At 38.4% G+C, this 20380-nt stretch overlaps 1 protein-coding gene across 2 annotated transcripts in view; it reads right to left on the bottom strand.

The window, feature by feature from the left end:
• The window catches only part of LOC126815160 (uncharacterized), a 119244-nt gene that overhangs the window by 80825 nt on the left and 18039 nt on the right, over positions 1-20380 (bottom strand). The window contains exons 2-9 of one of the 2 annotated variants that reach the window (XM_050540720.2): positions 16035-16313; positions 14620-14777; positions 12531-12702; positions 10764-10790; positions 8198-8383; positions 7417-7689; positions 5591-5641; positions 2572-3430 (exon numbers count right to left, since the gene is read on the bottom strand). In XM_050540720.2, the coding sequence (XP_050396677.1) occupies positions 3276-3430; positions 5591-5641; positions 7417-7689; positions 8198-8383; positions 10764-10790; positions 12531-12702; positions 14620-14777; positions 16035-16313 (1301 nt within the window). In that variant the 3' untranslated portion in view covers positions 2572-3275. Of the gene's footprint in view, positions 1-2571; positions 3431-5590; positions 5642-7416; positions 7690-8197; positions 8384-10763; positions 10791-12530; positions 12703-14619; positions 14778-16034; positions 16314-20380 lie in introns of those variants that run through there. The other variant, XM_056099293.1, reaches the window with a different exon arrangement.

Genomic DNA, 20380 nt, shown 5'->3' with positions numbered 1-20380 from the left:
TGACAATATAATTTATCTTGTATCATGTTGTTCTTTTTTTTGTTTATAAAAATAATATGCTAACGAAGACGAGCACGTGTCATACTATGAGAAAAGTTTACGCCTACTCTGCATCGAATTCCAACTTTGTAGTGCACGCCAATGTGTACACGGGACACTAAAGCCTCGATTTTTTGCCCATTCGAGTGACTAAACACCTTTCCATGTCAGATCCCTGTTCGTTTGTTCCTGGAGTTTTACGTTCACTTCCACCGACGGTGATATCGTAGACAAGTCAGACCCTTCGTTCTGCACTGCTGGTAAGGGGAAACGCGAGTTTCTCAGCTCCGGATCTTTATAAATGTATCCTGATTTCTATAGGTCCTAGTCACCATATGTATATAGCACTAGCAAGCAATATTATACTCAAACCAATATGGCTTTCAAGTTCGTAAGCATGTTTTTATTAGACAGTCGTCACGTAATCCAACGGAAATAGTTGATATTTTGATATATTGAAATGACCATAGGTTAACAAAATATATCACATTATATTTGTTTATGTTTTCAATTGGGGATCACGGTGGCTAGGTGGGTAAGACGCTGACTCGCTAGCCTGGGGGTCGGGTGATAGATCCCAGCATTTACCGGCGTGGTTTCCCCTTGTCAGTGATGCAGGACGGAGGGCCTGACAAGGACAGCTGTCTAGTCGTTCGTTCGTGTACATATTGGCATGCACTTTAAAGATCCCTTGGCAGTTGGAATTCGATATAAGAGTAGGCCGAAGCGCCGCTGCCCGGGCAAAATTTCCCTCATAGCACACTGTATGACGTATGTCCGTCTTCATTAGCCCAGTCGGAGCAGAACAGTAGGACGTTAAACCCCATTTCATTTCTGTGTTAGACAAACGAAAAGTTATAGGTCGATAAATGAAATAGGGTTTACTGCAACAACCCTGTTAATGATGAAGACGGCTATACGTATACTAAATGTCGAAGGTTCTTTTATGTCCCAGTCGAACGACTAGACACTTTTTCATGCCAGATCAACCGTTTAAACCTTACTGGAAAACCCCAGGGAATTATTTCGGCCAATACCTGGTTTCGATTCCCCGGTTGTACGTGACAAGGAGTAGGGTCGCCTGTCCAACCTCGTGGGTTTTCTCCGGATCCTCGGGGTTTCCTTCCACTGCTTAAAACCCCTACGCACAAACGAATTATTGAAATAAAATTGAACCAAATGTTAGTCCCGAGATGACCTGGTTTGTGTCGAGTGGACGTTAAACCCCATTTCATTATCTCTCAGTGAACATTTACAAGATATGACGTCAGAGTTTCATATCGATATTCGACCGTAATTAACCAATGACTATTATGAATGATAACTGTCTATGTAGTGACACTGACAATGAAATGGGGTTTAACGTCGTGCCGTTCTCCATCAACTGGGATAATTCAGTGTGCTACGAGGGAAATGTTACCAGGCAAGAGTGCTACGGCCTTCTCTTTCTTTCGACTTCCGGTCATCATGAGAACTTTAACGCGTTGATATACACAGAACTACCAGGGGCCAAATGACGCGATCGTCCCGCTCAAATAAAAACACAAAATGGGTTTCAATCTGGTTTAAAGCTCTACAACACCATAATAGTCAACTGTGTCAAGCATATACAGTGGTTCAGATATGCTACAAATTATGTTCCATATAGCCCAAAATTTCTCCACCCCACCCCCATTCCTTCTCACCAAGACACTAACTCACCACCGTCTCTCTCTCTCTCTCTCTCTCTCCCTCTCTCTCTCTCTCACACGTACAGATATTAAACTCAATCGTCATTTGCACGCACGTTAAACAAAAATCGACACATCCCGACTATATGTTAAAATAAGCTCCAGAAATAAGTTGTTTATCGATTTTATTTCTGGTCGTGGATCGACCTACCATGTGTGTGTGGTGTGAGAGAGAGAAAGAGAGAGAGGGAGAGAGAGAGAGAGGAAGAGAGGTGGGCTTTAACGTCTACCCGACACAAACTAGGTCATTTTGGGACAAACACATGGTTCAATTTTATTTCAATTATTTGCTTGCGCGTAGGGGTCTTTAGTAGTGGGAGGAAACCGGAGGACCCGGAGGACCCGGAGAAAACCCACGAGGTTGGACAGTCGACCCTGCTCCTTGTCACGTACAACCGGGGATTCGAAACCCCGCCAGTTGACTCAATGACAGACCGTATGATATTCCATATTAGGATAAAGGATATGCAATAAAATATACCTCTGGATCATTTACGTTTAGATGCGTGTTGGTCTGTAAAAGAACGGAGCAGACTGGGAATTCTCAGACATTATTCCACCACGATTGAGAGTTCTAACACACATATATATATATATATGTTATATATATCATGGTTAGTGCTAAATGATAAGGCCAGCTCAATTTTTCGTCATAGGCCACGAGATGTAAACAGGGCTAGCGCTTATCCCAACCCTAACCCTCGACCTAGCCCCGTTGCTTACCCTAACCCTAACTTACAATCCAGCCAACAATCACGTGCTGTAACAAAATCTCTCCTGCAAAAGACGTTTAAATATAACATTCTAATTTCACACACCAGTTTATTCCAGCGGTGACAGGCCTAATTATTGAAGTAACCGAAATAATAATATCATATCTATATCTCCCTAAGTTGACCGAGTCCTTTAAATCATCCTTGAAGACTCACTTATTTAACTGTAAATACCAAACGTGACAGTGCAGCTCAGCGCCATCGTGTAGAACAGTTCTAAATGAGAGGCGCTATATAAATTCATTATTATTGTTATAAGGTCCATATAAATGTATTCACAAAACAATGTTAAAGCGATGATTTCATATTTTTAAGTTATATTTTTAAAATGTATTAAAATAAAGCCTTAAAATAGATGGTATCTATAAACAGTCCTGCTTTGTTAAAGAATAATCCTATTAATCCTATAATTCACTATTGTCAGTTGAGAAATTGGCAAAAATATCATTTTCAACTTCAAATTCAAAAGTTTGAAGATAGCTATTCCATGGGGGTGGGGGGGTAGAAAAACAGGGGAGGTAATTGTGTTATTATTTCCGGGGTGAATGGTTTTTAAGTGTGAGAATGATACCTATGATCGTATAATAGTGAGTTGACAACCTATTGAGCAAAAGACACAGAAATAATTAGGTTTTGACTTTCTTAGAAAATATGAAATTTTCGCTTTAAACACAATTATTATACCGAAAGAAAGAGCTATTTTTCGGATCTTTTCTGTCTTTTGGCTCCTTTGCTAATGTCTACTGTTACTGGTAATCCTCTTTTTGTCTGTTTCGTTTGTCAGTTTACCTCTTTTTTTCCGGCTTTTCTTTCCATGTTTTTTGTTTTTATTCGATTTCTTGCCCCCTTTCTTCTTTTTCCTTGTCTTCACACAAACGACATTGTGAGCTAAAATTAAATACATTTGAGGTGGAAGGCAATGACAACTAATTCATTGTTATGATTTACTAGAACATTATGGCGATTGCCGTTCTTCCGTGAAGCATTGCTATCTAAAATTACTCAATCTGATTAAAACACAGATCCTATTTCGTTTCGTTTTTTATAGTTCAAAATGTCGTTTTACTTGTCTTTACTACACTAGGATCTGGAAGAGTTGTTATATAACCTGCGTTCTGGATAGCGTGAGGGATTAGCCAATGAAACGGTCTGTACGGCGAGTTCTTGGAGTGCCCTGATTGATTAATTAATGTCTGACGTCATAGGGTCAAAAGCTGCTCGTATGACCCCCGACGCGAACTCCCAGTCAGATCTCCATGTAGTGTAGGCCATCGAAAGTATAAAATACGAAACGAAATATAGATCTGTATTTTAATCACATTGAAAATTAAATAGATTTGAGGTGGTAGGGCAGCGACAACTAATTCATTATTATGGTTCATTATTATATGATTTGCTAGAATATTATGGAGATAGCCGTTCTTCCTGTGAAGCTTTTGGCATATCTAATTCACAGACCATATTATAATTGAATGAAGACATCTTATTTGTCTGTGTCCAATGACGACGACTGGGACAGTGGGCCTGACAAGGATAGCTGTCTAGTCGTTCGGATGGGACGAAAAACCGAGGTCCCGTGTACACATTGGCGTGCACGTAAAAGACCCCTTGGCAGTTGGAATTCGATATAAGAGTAGGCCGTAGCGCCGCTGCCCGGGCAAAATTTCCCTCATAGCACACTGTGGCGTATGCCCGTCTTCATTAGCCCAGGTTAGGAGCAGAACAGTAGGACGTTAAACCCCATTTCATTTCATTTCTGTGACAGTGTTTGAGCTTGTTTGTGTCACTTTATGCTAATAAGCAACCCGCGATCAAATGAAATGGGTTTAACATTTTAGACCTGTCCACCAACCTGACTAATGTTTACGCTATCGGGGACGCTTTATGCTCATACAGCGGCGTTGTTATGGGACTTATGGTTCTGAAAGCAAAAATTAATGCAGTGGTTCTAAACCCTTGTTTTTGGAACACATCAAAAAATAACGGCACACCTGGTTAAATATATATGAAATATATTTGAATTTTGCAAAATAAAACCATGGCAACTCATAGAACAGCATTCAACCGTAGAAACAGACTAGTCATAGACACATAAAATGGCATACTAAATAACGACAAACACAGCTGTGACCTTACTTTATTGCAGTGTTTCGAATTGCATCAGTCAAATAGTTGGCTGGCTTCTATAGTGAGAAATTTTCTGTGTGCGGCAGCACACTGATTGAGAATCACTGTATTAATGTACATGTAATGTGTAAAGTGACTTATATTTAATTTTTGAAACAAATATGGTAATTTCTAATCAATCATGTTCGATGAAATACGTGAACAGTTGAAATCGAACGACAGTCGTTTACGCCTCCTTAGTGCATTCTACACGTTTTTTAAATCCTTATTTTGTCGTTTGTGAAACAGACTTTACTTCTTCATTGTGTTGTGGGATAAGTTTTTATTTGATCATTACAAAATGGCACCCAAAACATTATAAAATGTTACTTGTGTTTTAATTATTTGATATTAGGATTCTCTAGTTTCGCATTAAGTTAACAACATTGATTGAAATTGGTCAATGTTGAATTCTAATTTGTGTTTTTGATTTCGAATACCGAGTTAGAAACTTAGCTCCTTTAGGGCATGATCGACTTTTTACTATTAATACTGGTTAATACTGCATACTTACCAATCTGATCAAAACACAGATCCTATTTCGTTTCTTTTTTGTTTTTGGGGGGTTTTTTATCGTTCAAAATTTCGTTTTACGTGTCTTCACAACACTAGGATCTGGAAGAGTTGTTATATAACAGGCATTCTAGTTGATGTGAGGGATTAGCCAATGAAACGATCTGTTACGGCTCTGCAAGGAACTTTAGGTAAACCCCTAGAAACGTCAATCAATGTCTGACGCCATAGGATCAAAAGCCGCTCGCATGACCCCTGACGCGACCTCCCAGTACAACTGGCAAGATCTTCATGTAGTGTAGGCCATCGAAAGTATTAAAAAAAAGAAACGAAATATAGATCTGTATATTAATCAGACTGCATACTTACCATCGAAATTATCATCGCATATCAATGGTTGGTTAGTAAGCGACGATTCCCCTAAAAATAGTATTAAAAATCATATTAAAACTGGTCGGAAATATCTGGCATCAAAACGTTCCCTAGTCGGGCGTTAAAATAATGTGTCAAAACAGCTGTCGGGCGTTAAAATATTTTTTTTTTTTAAAGAATGTGGTTCTTGAGTAAGGAGTCGAGGTTGTGACCATTTAACTTGGCAAGGTGTTGATGAGCGAGGAAGGAGATATCAGGTATGTTCTCCATTGCGGCCAACTTTAAATGTCGCATCTGATTCGTGTGAACCTACAATATGAATCACATAATATGGCTTCACTTTGATTTTATTTGGGTATGATAAACGCCGAGACCATAACATTGCTCCTGTGGTATTTAGTAATCGAACTGGAATAAACAGGTCACAATTCTATGGAATACAATTACTGCTTATTACCGAGCGATGTTTCCACTAGGCTTCTTTAGTCATTATCAAGCTATGATAAAATATGAAAATATAACAAAATATACATGTACACAACAATACTTAGTTAATGCTGACCAACCAGAGATACCTTTTAATTTAAATGTATCTAAAGAAGACCTAACTTAGTTAGGGATTACAATTGGGTACAATATATCGGCTTCCTTCTGTTCTTTGTATTTGATCGATGAGTTTGACTGCCACATCTCCAGACTGATGTCTGATAAATTACTAAATGCCACTGAAATAATTTATCTCTGGTTGGTCAGTATTAATCAAGTTTTGTTGTGTACATGTATATATTGTCTTGATGATGACTTAGAGAGAGAAACCTAGTCGAAACGTCGCTCAGTAATAAACAGTCATCATTGCTTGATAATGACTAGAGAAGCCTAGTCGGAACGTCGTTCAGTAAAAAGCAGTTATTGTATTCCATAGAATTATCACCTGTTTATTGAGACCATAACCGTCACTTTAAACTCATATAGTTCACGTGGAATTACTGCGCCATTTTGGGGGGGGGTTGGATGGCTGAATGGTTAGCGTGCGCGCGCTGTATCACAAAGTCGGTCATTGAGTCGACTGGCGTGGTTTCGAATCCCCGGTTGTACGTGGCAAGGAGTAGGGTCGCCTGTCCAACCTCGTGGGTTTTCTCCGGGTCCTCCGGTTTCCTTCCACTGCTAAAGACCCCTACGCGCAAGCGAATTATGGAAATAAAATTAAACCATATGTTAGTCCCGAAATGACCTAGTTTGTGTCGAGTGGACGTTAAACCCCATTTCTCTCTCTCTCTCTCTCTCTCTCTCTCTGCGCCATTTTCATGTCTGTTCATATCCGCTATAATATGATCAATATGGCATAAAACCAGGAAGATTTTCGGATATTCTCAGCCAATAAATCAAAATGCGAGAAACAGAACTAGAAAGAATTATCTATGAATAGCTGGGGCTATATTCGTCTGTATGTATTTGGGAGGAAATATGGTGGTTGAGACCCGTTATTGCGGCACTAGTTGTCTCCCTTCAATTGCACGCTTTCACAAGGGGGGTGCTCGATTGAACGTTTCGGAATTTAATTCTGTCAAATCCAAAAATAGTGACAATCGAGTTAAAATGGGATTTTGGGCTAGAACGCATGTGCTAACTGCATGAAAAATTATCTCAACCAACCATGACAGCTGAAACATTTAATTACGTCACGATTCTACTCACAGCACCGCCGTAGTCGGGACTGACAGAACTGTGAAGAGGGCTGAATTCCGTGTCACTCAATTGCATTTCCGTCAATTCGGAACGTTCCGGGCCGCGACAATCGAGCATCCCCAAATTCAAATACTTACATCTATAACACAGAAAGTCATCATCTGCCATTTTGGATTTGAGTTCCAGGACAAGCCTAGGTTTTTTGCTCTTGGAGAAATCCATCGCATGTCCTTCTGGCGAGGTCAGAGTAAAGGAAGTTTTGGGTTTTTTAACTTTAGCCATCCCTCTTGATTTTTTCACTCCAAAACGCAAAACTGATTTTCCTTGTGGTTTGGAAAATTTAATAGTGAACTTCTTTCGCATGGAATTACGAAATTTACCAGTAATTTTATTTAAGGCCTTAGGGCACTCTAAAAAAACAAACACAGAAAGTTAAATAGTTAATTGACAAGCAAACCTGATTTTTGTAAATATTAAATTTCTGAACAAAAATGATATTATTAACGTGTGTAATAATGTTAGGGGGAATTCAGTCCAGGCAGCGAGGTATCCCTGAAAGGATTTTATTACATGCACTACCTCTGAGTATGGTGGCTCTGAAGTTTTAGTCGCTCTAACAACGACAGATGTTACCCGGGCCCTTAAATTCAAATGACATTCAGTACGTTGTAAGATACACTTACAGTACGTCCTCGAAGGGATTAACACTGCAGTGGGACCTATGGTTTTTTCGTAAATTCCCCCCACCACAACCTCTCCTCCATCGACTTGATACCCCCCCCCCACACACACACACCTCCCTTGGCTATTTTGCAAAATCAGATACACTACGATCTGCGTTTTTGTCTAAATCGTTCTTTCACGTGCACATTCCCCAACAGAAGTTTGATCGGGGTTAAAATGAAACTAACACATTACCTTCACGGGAACACCGGAAGTCCACGTTACCACTGTTTTCACTCAAGGCCATCATACACTTGAATGTATCCTTACACGCTGATAGGAAACATTCCGAGGCATTTAACAGCTTTTTATCTTTATTTGAAACAAAACCCTCTTTCTTTTTGTCGCAGCTAAAGAGTTTCCTTTCTAATTTGCTTTTTTCTGAACAAAAGACAAAAACAGCGAATTATTTAAAAACAAATATAAAGATGCAGCACGCACTTCGTGTGAATTTGTCAATATTTCTACTGACTAGCTAATAGGGCCGTCGGAGCAAAACCTCCGACCCGCCTCCCATGTATACACCTATGCAAGGACTATGCAAAATAAAGGGTCTCTAACTTGACACTTGCAAAATAACGCATCGGGGTCCGATTGGGGTCTATCTATATTTCGTTTCGTTTTTTATACTTTCGATGGCCTACACTACATGAAGATCTGATCAGTTGTTTTGGAGGGTCGCGTCAGAGGTCATATGAGCGGCTTTTGACCCTATGACTTCAGATATTTGATTAATCAATCAGCATTGATGTTTCTAGTTACGTGCAGCTCCCTACATCACCCAGAACACGTCAATGATAACTCTTCCATATCTTAGTGTAATACACACAAGTAAAACGAAATTATGAACTATACAAAACGAACGAAATAGAATCTGTGTTTTAACCAGATTGTATGGCCTCCATATGGCTTCATGGGCTCTGCAGCTATGTACCGACTGCACCACCGCCTCCTTCTGACCGCGAGCCACACTATAAAGCAAATAACAGATGATCCAATGAAGATTGTGGTTTAAACAAGTCCGATTTCTTAACACTTAATTGATCAATATTAAACATACATTATTGCACGAGCTAAATCTGCCTATTGCAGGTCTTTACATACATTATACAAGAGCTAAATCTGCCAATGGCAGGTTTTTTGTTTAGGCTTGAAATGTTTTCTAAATTATTAATTAGACATTAATTAACTGTTCAAGGCAATGGTCACCTCTCGATGGCATCAGATTTCTCCGATATTAAATAGATTAGAAGGTTCATGCATATTTTGATTTAATTTAAAAATGGAGGAGCGAGACTTGGCTTCGAACAACCAGTACGGCGGTTGAAATTATTGCACACGTCTTGTCAAACCTTCAAAGGCTAATATCTTCGCTCACAATAGAGAAATGTGAAAGAAATTTTCAAATTATTCATTTTACATGATTACTTTTGGAACTATTATAGCAAGAATGGCTTGCTCTTTATCTAAATCTTACATAATGTATCTTTAATTTAAAGCCTCTATTAGCCATTTGTATTTTCGGACATTATCCAATTTTTCAAGGTTGAGATGTATTCAGATTAAAGATACATTATGGGAACTTAGACAAAGAGCTGGTAGTTCTCACTGTAATAGTTAAAAACTAGATAATGTAAAGAGAATTTATGGAAAATTTCAGTCAAATTGATCCATTCTGAACCGAAAATTTAGCGATTGAATTTTGGACCTAGTCTCGATCATCATTACTAGAGTCGGTACGATAAAAAACATAGTCTCGATTATCCACTTTTTGATTTAATCAGAAGCAGCAGACCGGGTTATTATAGAGTAAATATCGCAGGTTAGCGATGCCATTGAGAGTTGAATGTGGTCTGGATAAGTTAATTAATGTCTAATAATTTAGATAACATTTCAGGCCAAAAGAAAGACCTGCAATAGGCAGATTTAGCTCTTGCATAATGTATGTTAAATTATCTTACTGTCAATCAAGAAAAACAAAATTAATATATCAACAGTAGATAATCTCCCGGCTCGGATTCTATCGGATTAAAAATAGGCTCATCAGCAGATTTTAGCCAAGATGATAGATTGAGTTTAGCAGGTTACGACACCTGTAAGCTAATACCGTTGACTATTGAAGCCAGGCCATGAAATGAAATGGGGTTTAACGTCCTACTGTTCTGCTCCTGCTAAGACTGGGCTAATGAAGACAGACATATGCCATACCGTGTGCTATAAGGGAAATTTTATCCGGGCAGCGGCAATGTGGCCTACTTTTATATCGAATTCCAACTGCCAATGGATCTTTTACGTGCACGCCAATGTATACACGGTGACAAAACACCTACTTAATGACTAATGTCTGATTACTAACAATTTTAACTAAATAATACACATTATGTATATAAACTGACGATTTTGATCTATTAGTGTCGTATGTTTTCATTTATAACAGTTATTAGTTGCTTAGACAACGATATCAACATTTCAGGGTGACTATATCCCGTCTGTATAGTCTGCAGGGGGGTGCCGAATATTGATAAATTTTCAGTTCATTATATCAATTTGATTAAAACACAGATCCTATTTCGTTTCGTTTTTATAGTTCAAAATTTCGTTTTACTTGTCTTTACTACGTGTGTAGGCCATCGAAAGTATGAAAAAAACGAAACGAAATATTGTTCATTAAATTATTGTAAATAATATTACTTCCCTTTAGAGATCAAGATTGTAATACATTAAAAAATCCCTCAAATATCGATCAGCGATTTTAACTTACCGACAGGCAAGGAATTATTCTTTAACCCTTAAAAAAGAAATGAATTGCTGTGTTAATATTATTTATTAGTACTTACAGTGGTGTGCGGAAGGGGTAAATTATCCATATTTTAATTAAATAATGCTGGTTTTCTCCCAAAACAAGCCGTTTCTTGTAAGTTTTGCATTTGTATTTTAAAGCCGTTAATCTGGGCAATCTCTTGAAATGCCTAATATCTTTTCATTTAGTTCATTAATTACAAATGCATGATGAATACCATCTTCAATCGAAGGTTTGGTCTCGCTTTAACTCTGTACATCTTATCATGCCCTTCACGTAATACCTTGCTTAATTCCATTGGATACTGGCCCAGCTGGGGAGCCTATCCGATTCCTCGATCACCGCGAATACCAAGTCTCGCACTTTCCAGCTAAAATGTCTTCCTGTGATAATCGAGTTGCAAAGATCAAGATTCGTTCAATGTCAAGGTTTCCGTGGAGGTCGCCATGTTTGATTTGAGCGTGTTTGTGTCAAAACCTCTGATTGGACGCTACTGTTCACGTGTCGGCGGTACAGGGACATAACACTCTAATACTCATGGTATTATTTACCAGAAGTCAAAGCATAGTGGGAAAACGGCTAAACTGTTCATAGGGCTGCTGAATCATACAATAAAATAGTAAACATCCGGTTTCCCCAACTGATAATTAAAGGGAGGCAACCGTGTTTAAGGGATCAGACTAGTAATTACTTCTACGTCCAAGTCATGACATATCCTGGCATATTTATAAAATTCCGATGATCTTAAGTTTTATAACCACATATAGCCCAAGATAGCACAATCTGTAAGGAATCTATAGGATGTGGCGCCATTTTAATAGGTGATTCCCCTAAAGGAGCGCGTACAAATATCGGTGACGTGTTAAACGACATTTGGTCAACACACCCTGTGAACACTAATTTTGAACCTGTATACACTTTTATCAACTTTATCAACATTTTTTTTACTCTATTTACAATACAATTTTCAGAGAGAGAGAGAGAGAGAGAGAGAGAGAGAGAGAGAGGGGGGGTCTTTAGCGGTGGGAGGAAACCGGAGGAACCCGAGAAAACTCACGAGGTTCGACAGGCGACCCTACTCCGTGTTACGTACAATCGAAAAATCGAAACCACGCCAGTTGACTCAATGACGGACCTTATGATACAACGCGCAAACGCCTACCATTCGGCCATCCGCCCCAAACATTTACCAAAACGTAAAATGTAAACGATTCTAGACCAAAAAAGGCAACAAATTAACTGATGCAGTATATAAGCATACAATTCAGTATCATGAAATCCAACGAAGTAATAACCAGTCTTAAACATACATTATGCAAGAACTAAATATGCCTATTGCGGGTCTTTCTTTAGGCCTGAAATGTTTTCTAAATTATTAATTATACATTAATTAACTGATTCAGGCCATAATCAATTCTCGATGACATCGGATTTCTCCTATATTAAATACATTAGAACGGTTCAGCCATATTATAATTTAATTTAAAACTGGAGGAGCGAGACTTAGCTTCGAACAACCAAGACGATAGTTGAAATTATTGCACACGTCTTGTCAAACCTTCAAAGGCTAATATCTTCGCTCTCAATATAGTAATTGGAATGAGATTTTCAAATTATTCATTTTACATTACTATTTTCGAACTATTATAGCAAGAATGGTTAGCTCTTTATCTTTATCTTACATAATGTATCTTTAATCCAATTGTGTCAAATTTTAAAGTTATTTACATTTATATCTGAAGACGAATCCACTGAATTTATTCTCATGTCCGACTTCAAATTTTATTTTGACGACATCTTTCTTTACTATGGTTTTGTTTCCAGATTCCCATTTTTCTTCGTCAACTTTAATTTCATCATTGTCAGCAATATCCAAATTGATCAAATCCAACCACAGCTCCTGAAAAAAAACAAGAAATGGATTGGGGTTTAACGTCCTACTGTTCTGCACCGACATGGCTAATAAAGACGGGCATACGCCATACAGTGTGCTATGAGTCGCGCTACAACCTATTATTATATCGAATTCCAACTGTCAAGGGTTCTTTTACGTGCACGCCAATGTATACACGGGACCTCGGTTTTTCGTCCCATCCGAATGACTAGACAGCTGTCCTTGTCAGGCCCTGTATCCTGCACCACTGACAAGGCAAAACCATGTCGGAAAATCCAGATGAACTCCTTGCTATAGGACTCGTCCTCAGTAATATTTCTGTCTTTAGGTCGACTTACGACACAGCGGTTACCAATAAGGATGTAAGACTATACGGAAATGGAGTATCCTATTAGGATGTCTGTATGGAATATTTATTCAACATCGCAGTAATCTTAAAATTACCCACTGTTAGCCAGCGTTTAAATAGTGGGGGTTCAGGGGCGCCGGTCACTAGAAAATTTTGAAATTTGTCAATTCCGAGAACCCTGTTTACAATTTGTGTAATTGAAAAGGCTACATACTAATCATTTAAAAATGAATAGACTAGAAAAAAAGGTGAAAACTTTCATCATTAGGGCAAGGGTATACATGTATACCCCAGAAAAGGGCAGGGTACCATTTGTATACCCTGGTACTCGGACATTAAACCCCATTTCATTTCATTCATTTAATTTATTTTAGTCACCAGGCGCCACTAAAACACCTCTATAGCAGATACGGTTCAATAGGCCATAGTATATTGTTTTACAGTTATAAATACAATCTGATTAGTGCACATTTCGTTTCGTTTTATAATTATATATTTCAAACTTTCGTTTCATTACCTTCCTGACACAACTAGAGACTACGACACTACTCATGTCAAGCAGTGAATATTCGCAAGGCCACTACAATCAATTGGAGGGATGACATCACACTGATCAGCAGTGAATATTCGCTAGGCCACTACAATCACTGGGAGGGATGACATCGATGCAAGTTAATTAGTTCACAATATTAACTTTTTTTTCCTTCTGCAAATTTAATTGTAGAACATTTTTTTGAAGTTTTAGAGAGAGAGACTAACATATGGTTTAATTTATTTCAATAATTCGTTTTTAGCACCGGGAGGAAACCGGAGGACCCGGAGAAAACCCACGAGGTTAGACAGGCGACCCTACTGCAGGTCACGTACAACCGGGGAATCGAAACCACGCCAGTTGACTCAATGATAGGCCTTATGATACAGCGCGCTTGTGCTAACCAATCCGCCATCCAACCCTCTTGATGTTTTAGAAAAATAAATAATGGTGTTTGAAGTATATCTGGATGAAAACTATTCCTATTTAGTGTAAATGAGTTAAAGTAGTAAATAGTAAATTAGACTAAATAAGACCAGTCCTCACCCTAACCCAAATCAAACAATATATCAAACGCTAGCCCTAACCTATCGTAAATAAATCAAGTAGATATAAGAATCCCTAGCCCTAACCCGGTGATAGTGGGACAAACACATTTTTAGAAAATCCAATTCTTAGTAAGAAACACACTAATGTAGCCCTCACCCGAGAGTCTCAATTTTTTTTTTTTTCTTCAGAAACATAAATACTAGAATACCACAAACACCACCCACGTAAGACCACCACCAACACCAAAAACAGCGAAATCAACTTTGTATATAAATTTATAGAAATATCCTTGATCAGTGCTTATGTGCAGACTTAACATCGCCCCCAAATTCTTAAACCTAATCTACAATCTCGCCAACAATCCCAGGGATCTTGACGTAAATTGAGTTGGCCTTAACAAATAGATCTAGCCGTGCTGGGGGACATGGAATGTTTAATTACCGAAACGAAATATAGATCTGTAATTTAACCAGATTATTGTAACCTGACTTACATTAAACCCATCTGGTCTAGTTAGATAAGCTTTAGTTATTTGTTTGGTTTTATCAGCAGGTGGACGTTTATAATGCCAAGGATACTTAGAATGGCTGACGATTAGCCCCTCTTCTTTATCTATTTCTACATCAGCGCCATGTAAAAAGTATTTCTTCTCTGAAAAAAAATAGACATTTTAAAATTTAGTAATTTTAGTAGTGTTCGGATATTCGAACAAGAATACTATTCGAATATTCGACGGGTCTTGAAATTTGTATTCGAATAGTATTCGAATACTATTCGAATATTTTCAATTTTTAATATAAATATATTTAAAGTGGTTTATATTCAGTTTATTTAAATTTCTAATTATGAAATACGTGAAATTTCTGTTGACATGTGATCAATGCAAAAGATTATATTTTAGCAATTGCCAGTGGATCTTCTACGTAAACTTCCAATTTGTACACAAGACCTCGGCCTTCCATGACATCGCAACATGTATAGACGCGGACCTCAACCATACTCCAGCCATCTGCCATCTATGTATAAGGCTAGCACCCTTACAAGTTGCGGTTAGGTAATCTAATCTAAGTAAGCTTTGAATGTAAATGTGGCAAGGGAAGTCGCCTTTAATAATATTTGATAGCAAATAGAATAAATAATAGATATTCGAAAATATTCGAATATGGTAATTGCTATTCGAATATTCTATTCAACGAGCGAATATTAGAATATTCGAATATTCGTGCCGAACACTAAATTTTAGTATATGCTCATTTGAAACTATCTTATTTTGATAAAAACAAAAACATAAAAAGTCGTGAAAAATATATCCGAAATAGCCCAGATTGATACAATTGAGTACTCACTTGGATGAATGTGGTGGGGGTAAATTCGAAGTTTTTCTGATGTATAAACTAAATGGTTTTATTTATGAACTCTTAAAACAAAAAGAGTTTTGTTACAAAGTACAAAACCAAACTAAACGTGAAAGAATAATTCATTGTGTGATTATATGTATTAATATCATTTAGTATCAATAACGTCATATCCCCCGACAGTTTGCAAAATGGCCACACTTGCTCGGTTGTTGCAGAAATGTAAACGATTAACTATATTTAGATTCTCGAGATCGTGGTGAAGATGACGGAGTTTTGGGCCTGCACTATGAGCGTGATCGGAGGACTGGAATTTGGCGTATTAGCAGGAATTAAGTGGGGGGGGGGAATAGATGTTTTTTGTTGTCTCTTCTGATCTATAGGTGTAGTAGTATCCCCCCCCCCATGGAGTTACCCTTCTCTTTTGGCCCCGCCCATGGGGGGATACTACCGCACGAAAATACCATGACCCCCACACACACACACACCCACACACACGCTTAATTCCCGAAAATTCTGTACCCCGACCACGCTATATAGGAACAATGCTTACCTTTGTGTATACAAGAGAAGTTGTACATGAGTACATCGGGTGTTTGCATCAAGCACGTGCTACTCTCATCTTTCACAAAAGTTATTGGAGTGTCCTTTTTAAACTTTATTATACACGAGGATTGCCAATAGCAATTCAACATGGCCGACAGTATCGTATGCGGTAAACCATAGCATCCCTTTTTTGTGTTTTTACTGCGCATGGTAATATTATATATTACGTGATCTTCAATAGGACAACATAATGTTGTCTCGTTTTCACTTGTCACGTAGTTATAATCTGAAAGAGAAATTTAAATTAGTTAAGATTGTACAAACAATGTTTTCGGACTAATCTGATTCTTTAACATTCATTATGTCTTCGTGAGTGGCGTTCATATTAACAATGGACGAAGATAAGACGGATATTGTCCAATCTGGTTAAAACACAGATCCTATTTCGTTTCGTTTTTATAGTTCAAAATTTCGTTTTACTTGTCTTTACTACACTAGGGTCTGGAAGACTTGTTATCATTGACGCGTTCTGAATAGTGTGAGGTATTAGCCAATGAAACGGTCTGTTACGGCGAGCCGTGTTTTGCACGGAACTGTGGGTAATCTACTAGTAACATCAATGCTGATTGGTTAATCAGATGTCTGACATCATACAGTCAAAAGTTGCTCGTATGAACTCTGACGTTACCTATCGCAACAACCGGTCAGATCTTCGTGAAATGAAATGAAATGGTGGTTTAACGTCCTACTGTTCTACTCCTAAACTGGGCTAATGAAGACGGGCATACGCCGAACAGTGTGCTATGAGGGAAATTTTGCCCGGGCAGCGGCGCTACGGTCTACCCTTTTATCGAATTCCAACTGCCAAGGGATCTTTTACGTGCACGCCAATATGTAAACGGGACCTCGGTTTTTCGTACCATCCGAACGACTAGACAGCAGTCCTTGTCAGGCCTTCCGTCCTGCATCACTGACAAGGGGGAACCACGACGGAAAATCTGGATGAACTTTCTCGGCCAATGCCGAACACGATTTATCACTCGTATAAACCATATTTAAAGCAATCTGACTAAAATACAGATCTATATTTCGTTTCGTTCTTTTAAACTTTCGATGGCCTACACTACATGAAGATCTGACCAGTTGTACTGGGAGGTCGCGTAAGGTTTCATACGAGCGGATTTTGACCCTATGACGCCAGACATTGATTAATCAATCAGTGTTGGCGTTTCTAGGGGTTTACCCACAGTTCCGTGCAGAGCACGCCAAGAACTCGCCGTAACAGACCGTTTCATTGGCTAATTCCTCACATCAATTAGAACGCCTGTTATATAACAACTCTTCCAGATCCTAGTGTTGTGAAGACAAGTAAATCGAAATTTTGAACTATAAAAAACGAAACGAAATAGGATCTGTATTTATTTAAAAGGGGAATTATACTCTCGACCTAAGGGGGGCGGGGGTAGATGACTGAATGGTTAGCGCATGCGCGTTGTATCATAAGGTCTGTCATTGAGTCAACTAACATGGTCTCGATTCCCCGGTTGTACGTGACAAGGAGTAGGGTCGCCTGTCCAACCTCGTGGGTTTTCTCCAGGTCCTCCAGTTTCCTCGCACTGCTAAAGATCTCTACGCGCAAACGAATTATTGAAATAAAATTGAACTATATGTTAGTCCCGAAATTACCTAGTTTGTGTCGAGTGGACGTTAAACCCCATTTCTCTCTCACTCTCTATACTCTTGACCTAAATGCGAATGGCGGTGTAGCCCACAAGAAACTCGAGATTTTCCAAACACGGTTCCCGCTTGTCAGGTGTGCACTAGGTTGCCTAGAAGTTCGAAAAAACGAAGTGCACGTAAAATAACCCTTGCCGGATAGAATTTGTTGAAGGTTGGGCAAAAACGCATCCGTGGTCAAAGAAAGGAACGCATTATGTAAGGGCTAAACCTTTGCTGGTCTTTCTTTTAGTTTCAGGTATTATATAAACTGTTATTTAGACATTTATTCACATGACAAGCCCATACTCAACTCGCTAGATCAGTGGTTATCAACCTTTTTTTTGGCAACGGCACACCTTGGAACACATGAAAAAGTAGCGGTACACCTGGTTAAATATATATGAAAAATATTTGAATATTGCAAAATAAAATCATACAACCTAAGAGATTAGTCATAGAAACATAGAATGACTCAAATTAAATAAAGACAAACACAGCCATGACCTTATTTTATTGCAGTGTTTCGAATTTCATTAGTCAAATAGCTGGCTTCTTTAGTGAGGAATTTTCTTAGTGTGCCGTTCAAAATTTCGCGGCAAACTTAGGAAGATCTCGCGGCACACCTGTGTGCCGCGGCACACTGGTTGAGAATCACTGCGCCAGATCATCAGATGATTGAGATTTAAATGGATTAAAACATCTGCGAGATTTTAAATATTTAACAATAAAACGGATAACCGAGACTTATCCTCGATTGTCAAGTATTTTGAACTATTATAGCTCTTTACCTAAATCTTACATACTGCATCTTTAATCAATTAGTTTTAACACGACGAAACGTTAAAGATGGGTTCCCAGAAAAGTATTTATCGGGTGGTTATTTCCAATAAAAGTATGGTAATTTTGGTATATATGGAAAGTAGAGATATCCAATCTTACTAGAAAAATACTGGATTCCCCGAAAAACACTCATGGAGCGTATACAGGACAAAAATGTAAGGGTTCCCCTAATCAACAGCCCGGCGATTAGGAATTTCTGCACGCGTGATGTCAAAGGTCACACGCGAACATTGAGCTTTATGAAGTGTTAGACGTACAACACTTTCTAAGATAAAAATGACGGAAAAAGACGCGGGGAGTGGATATTCCGAGAATTTAATTAGGATTCGATATCTGTAATAAATAGTAAGCGATTAAAGACAACATCGTCTTATGTATGCAATGAATTCTCCTCTGACTTTCAAGAGAGGGTCGTTCGGATGGGACGAAAAACCGAGGTCCCGTGTACTCATTGGCGTGCACGTAAAAGATCCCTTGGCAGTTGGAACTCGATATAAGAGTAGGCCGTAGTGCCGCTGTCCGGGCAAAATTTCCCTCATAGCACACTGTATGGCGTATGCCCGTCTTCATTAGCCCAGGTTAGGAGCAGAACAGTAGGACGTTAAACCCCATTTCATTTCATTTCATTTCCAAGAGAGGTAAGTCACGTGACGTAAACATGACTTGGTTTGATCGAATTTTTATAGCAGGACATTCCTTCGCAATAACAATGTTTGAGAAGGATTGTAGCACTATGGCCCTTGAGACAATTTTGGCTCTTTATAAAATTGTCTCTTCAATTTGGTTTATAAAGTCAAATCATAAGTATTAAATGAACGTGGTTATAGTTGTTCGTAAAAAACAGTGATGTTTTAGTTAAATTATAATCATTGTCAAAATAGTCATCAAATTCTAGCTGTTTATTGACCTATGGTCGGTTGACCAAAACTAGGTAATGTTGCCTGTCTTGTTTGTGGGAAATATAGAGTTTTATTCCTTATATGGCGTGGAAATTCACGTCAAGGTTATTGAAGACCTGGGAAAGTAGGGGGTATAAATTAGGGTGTAGAGGAGAGCTAGATTAGAGCTCACCCAGAAATTCTTACCAGTCATTATATATTTGAGAACGAGGAACCTGCAAAGTTATTTCCAGTTTACTAATAAAGCTGTGAAATCATTGTTGCTGTAGTATTATTTACGATCACAAGGAACACAACAAATAAAGAAGTCCGGTAGTACTACAGTATTCATTTGGTGCTGTGATTCCAGAGGCAGATCGAGTTAGACAAATTTTTTTTGTGATTATCTCTTTTTCGATTTTTCACTAATTTCTATCTGTAATAATGGCTGAGGAATTTTATAGAAATTTAGGTGCCCAGTTGATAGGCTTGTCTTCCTCTATTTCCACAAATTCGGTAGCGAATATAATTGAACCATATAAAGGGGATCCCAAACTATTTAAGGAATGGATCAGAAATATCGAAAAATACTGTGTTCTTGCCACAGTGCCTGAAGACCGGGTAAGTTAGTTGCATTGCAATCTAGTAGGGGGGTTGTGAGTCATTTTATTCAAAGAAAAATGATAGCAGACGAGAATGTTACGTGGGCTGCTTTAAAACAAGATTTAATTGGTACTTTTTCGGAAATTACGGATACACAACAAGCATTGGCAATATTAACAAAAATCAAACAGAAACCCGAGGAAAACGTGCAAGTTTTTGCTGAAAAAATTCTATCGCTAGCCGCTGACGCATTTCCAGGATATGCCGGACAGCGGGAATTTGACAGGCAACTAATTAATTTCTTTGTAGATGG

This window comes from Patella vulgata, chromosome 1, assembly GCF_932274485.2.
Source record: "Patella vulgata chromosome 1, xgPatVulg1.2, whole genome shotgun sequence".
Taxonomy (NCBI): Eukaryota; Metazoa; Mollusca; class Gastropoda; family Patellidae; genus Patella; species Patella vulgata.
Note: the sequence above shows the minus strand (reverse complement) of the source record. Positions and strands in the feature narration are given on the sequence as shown.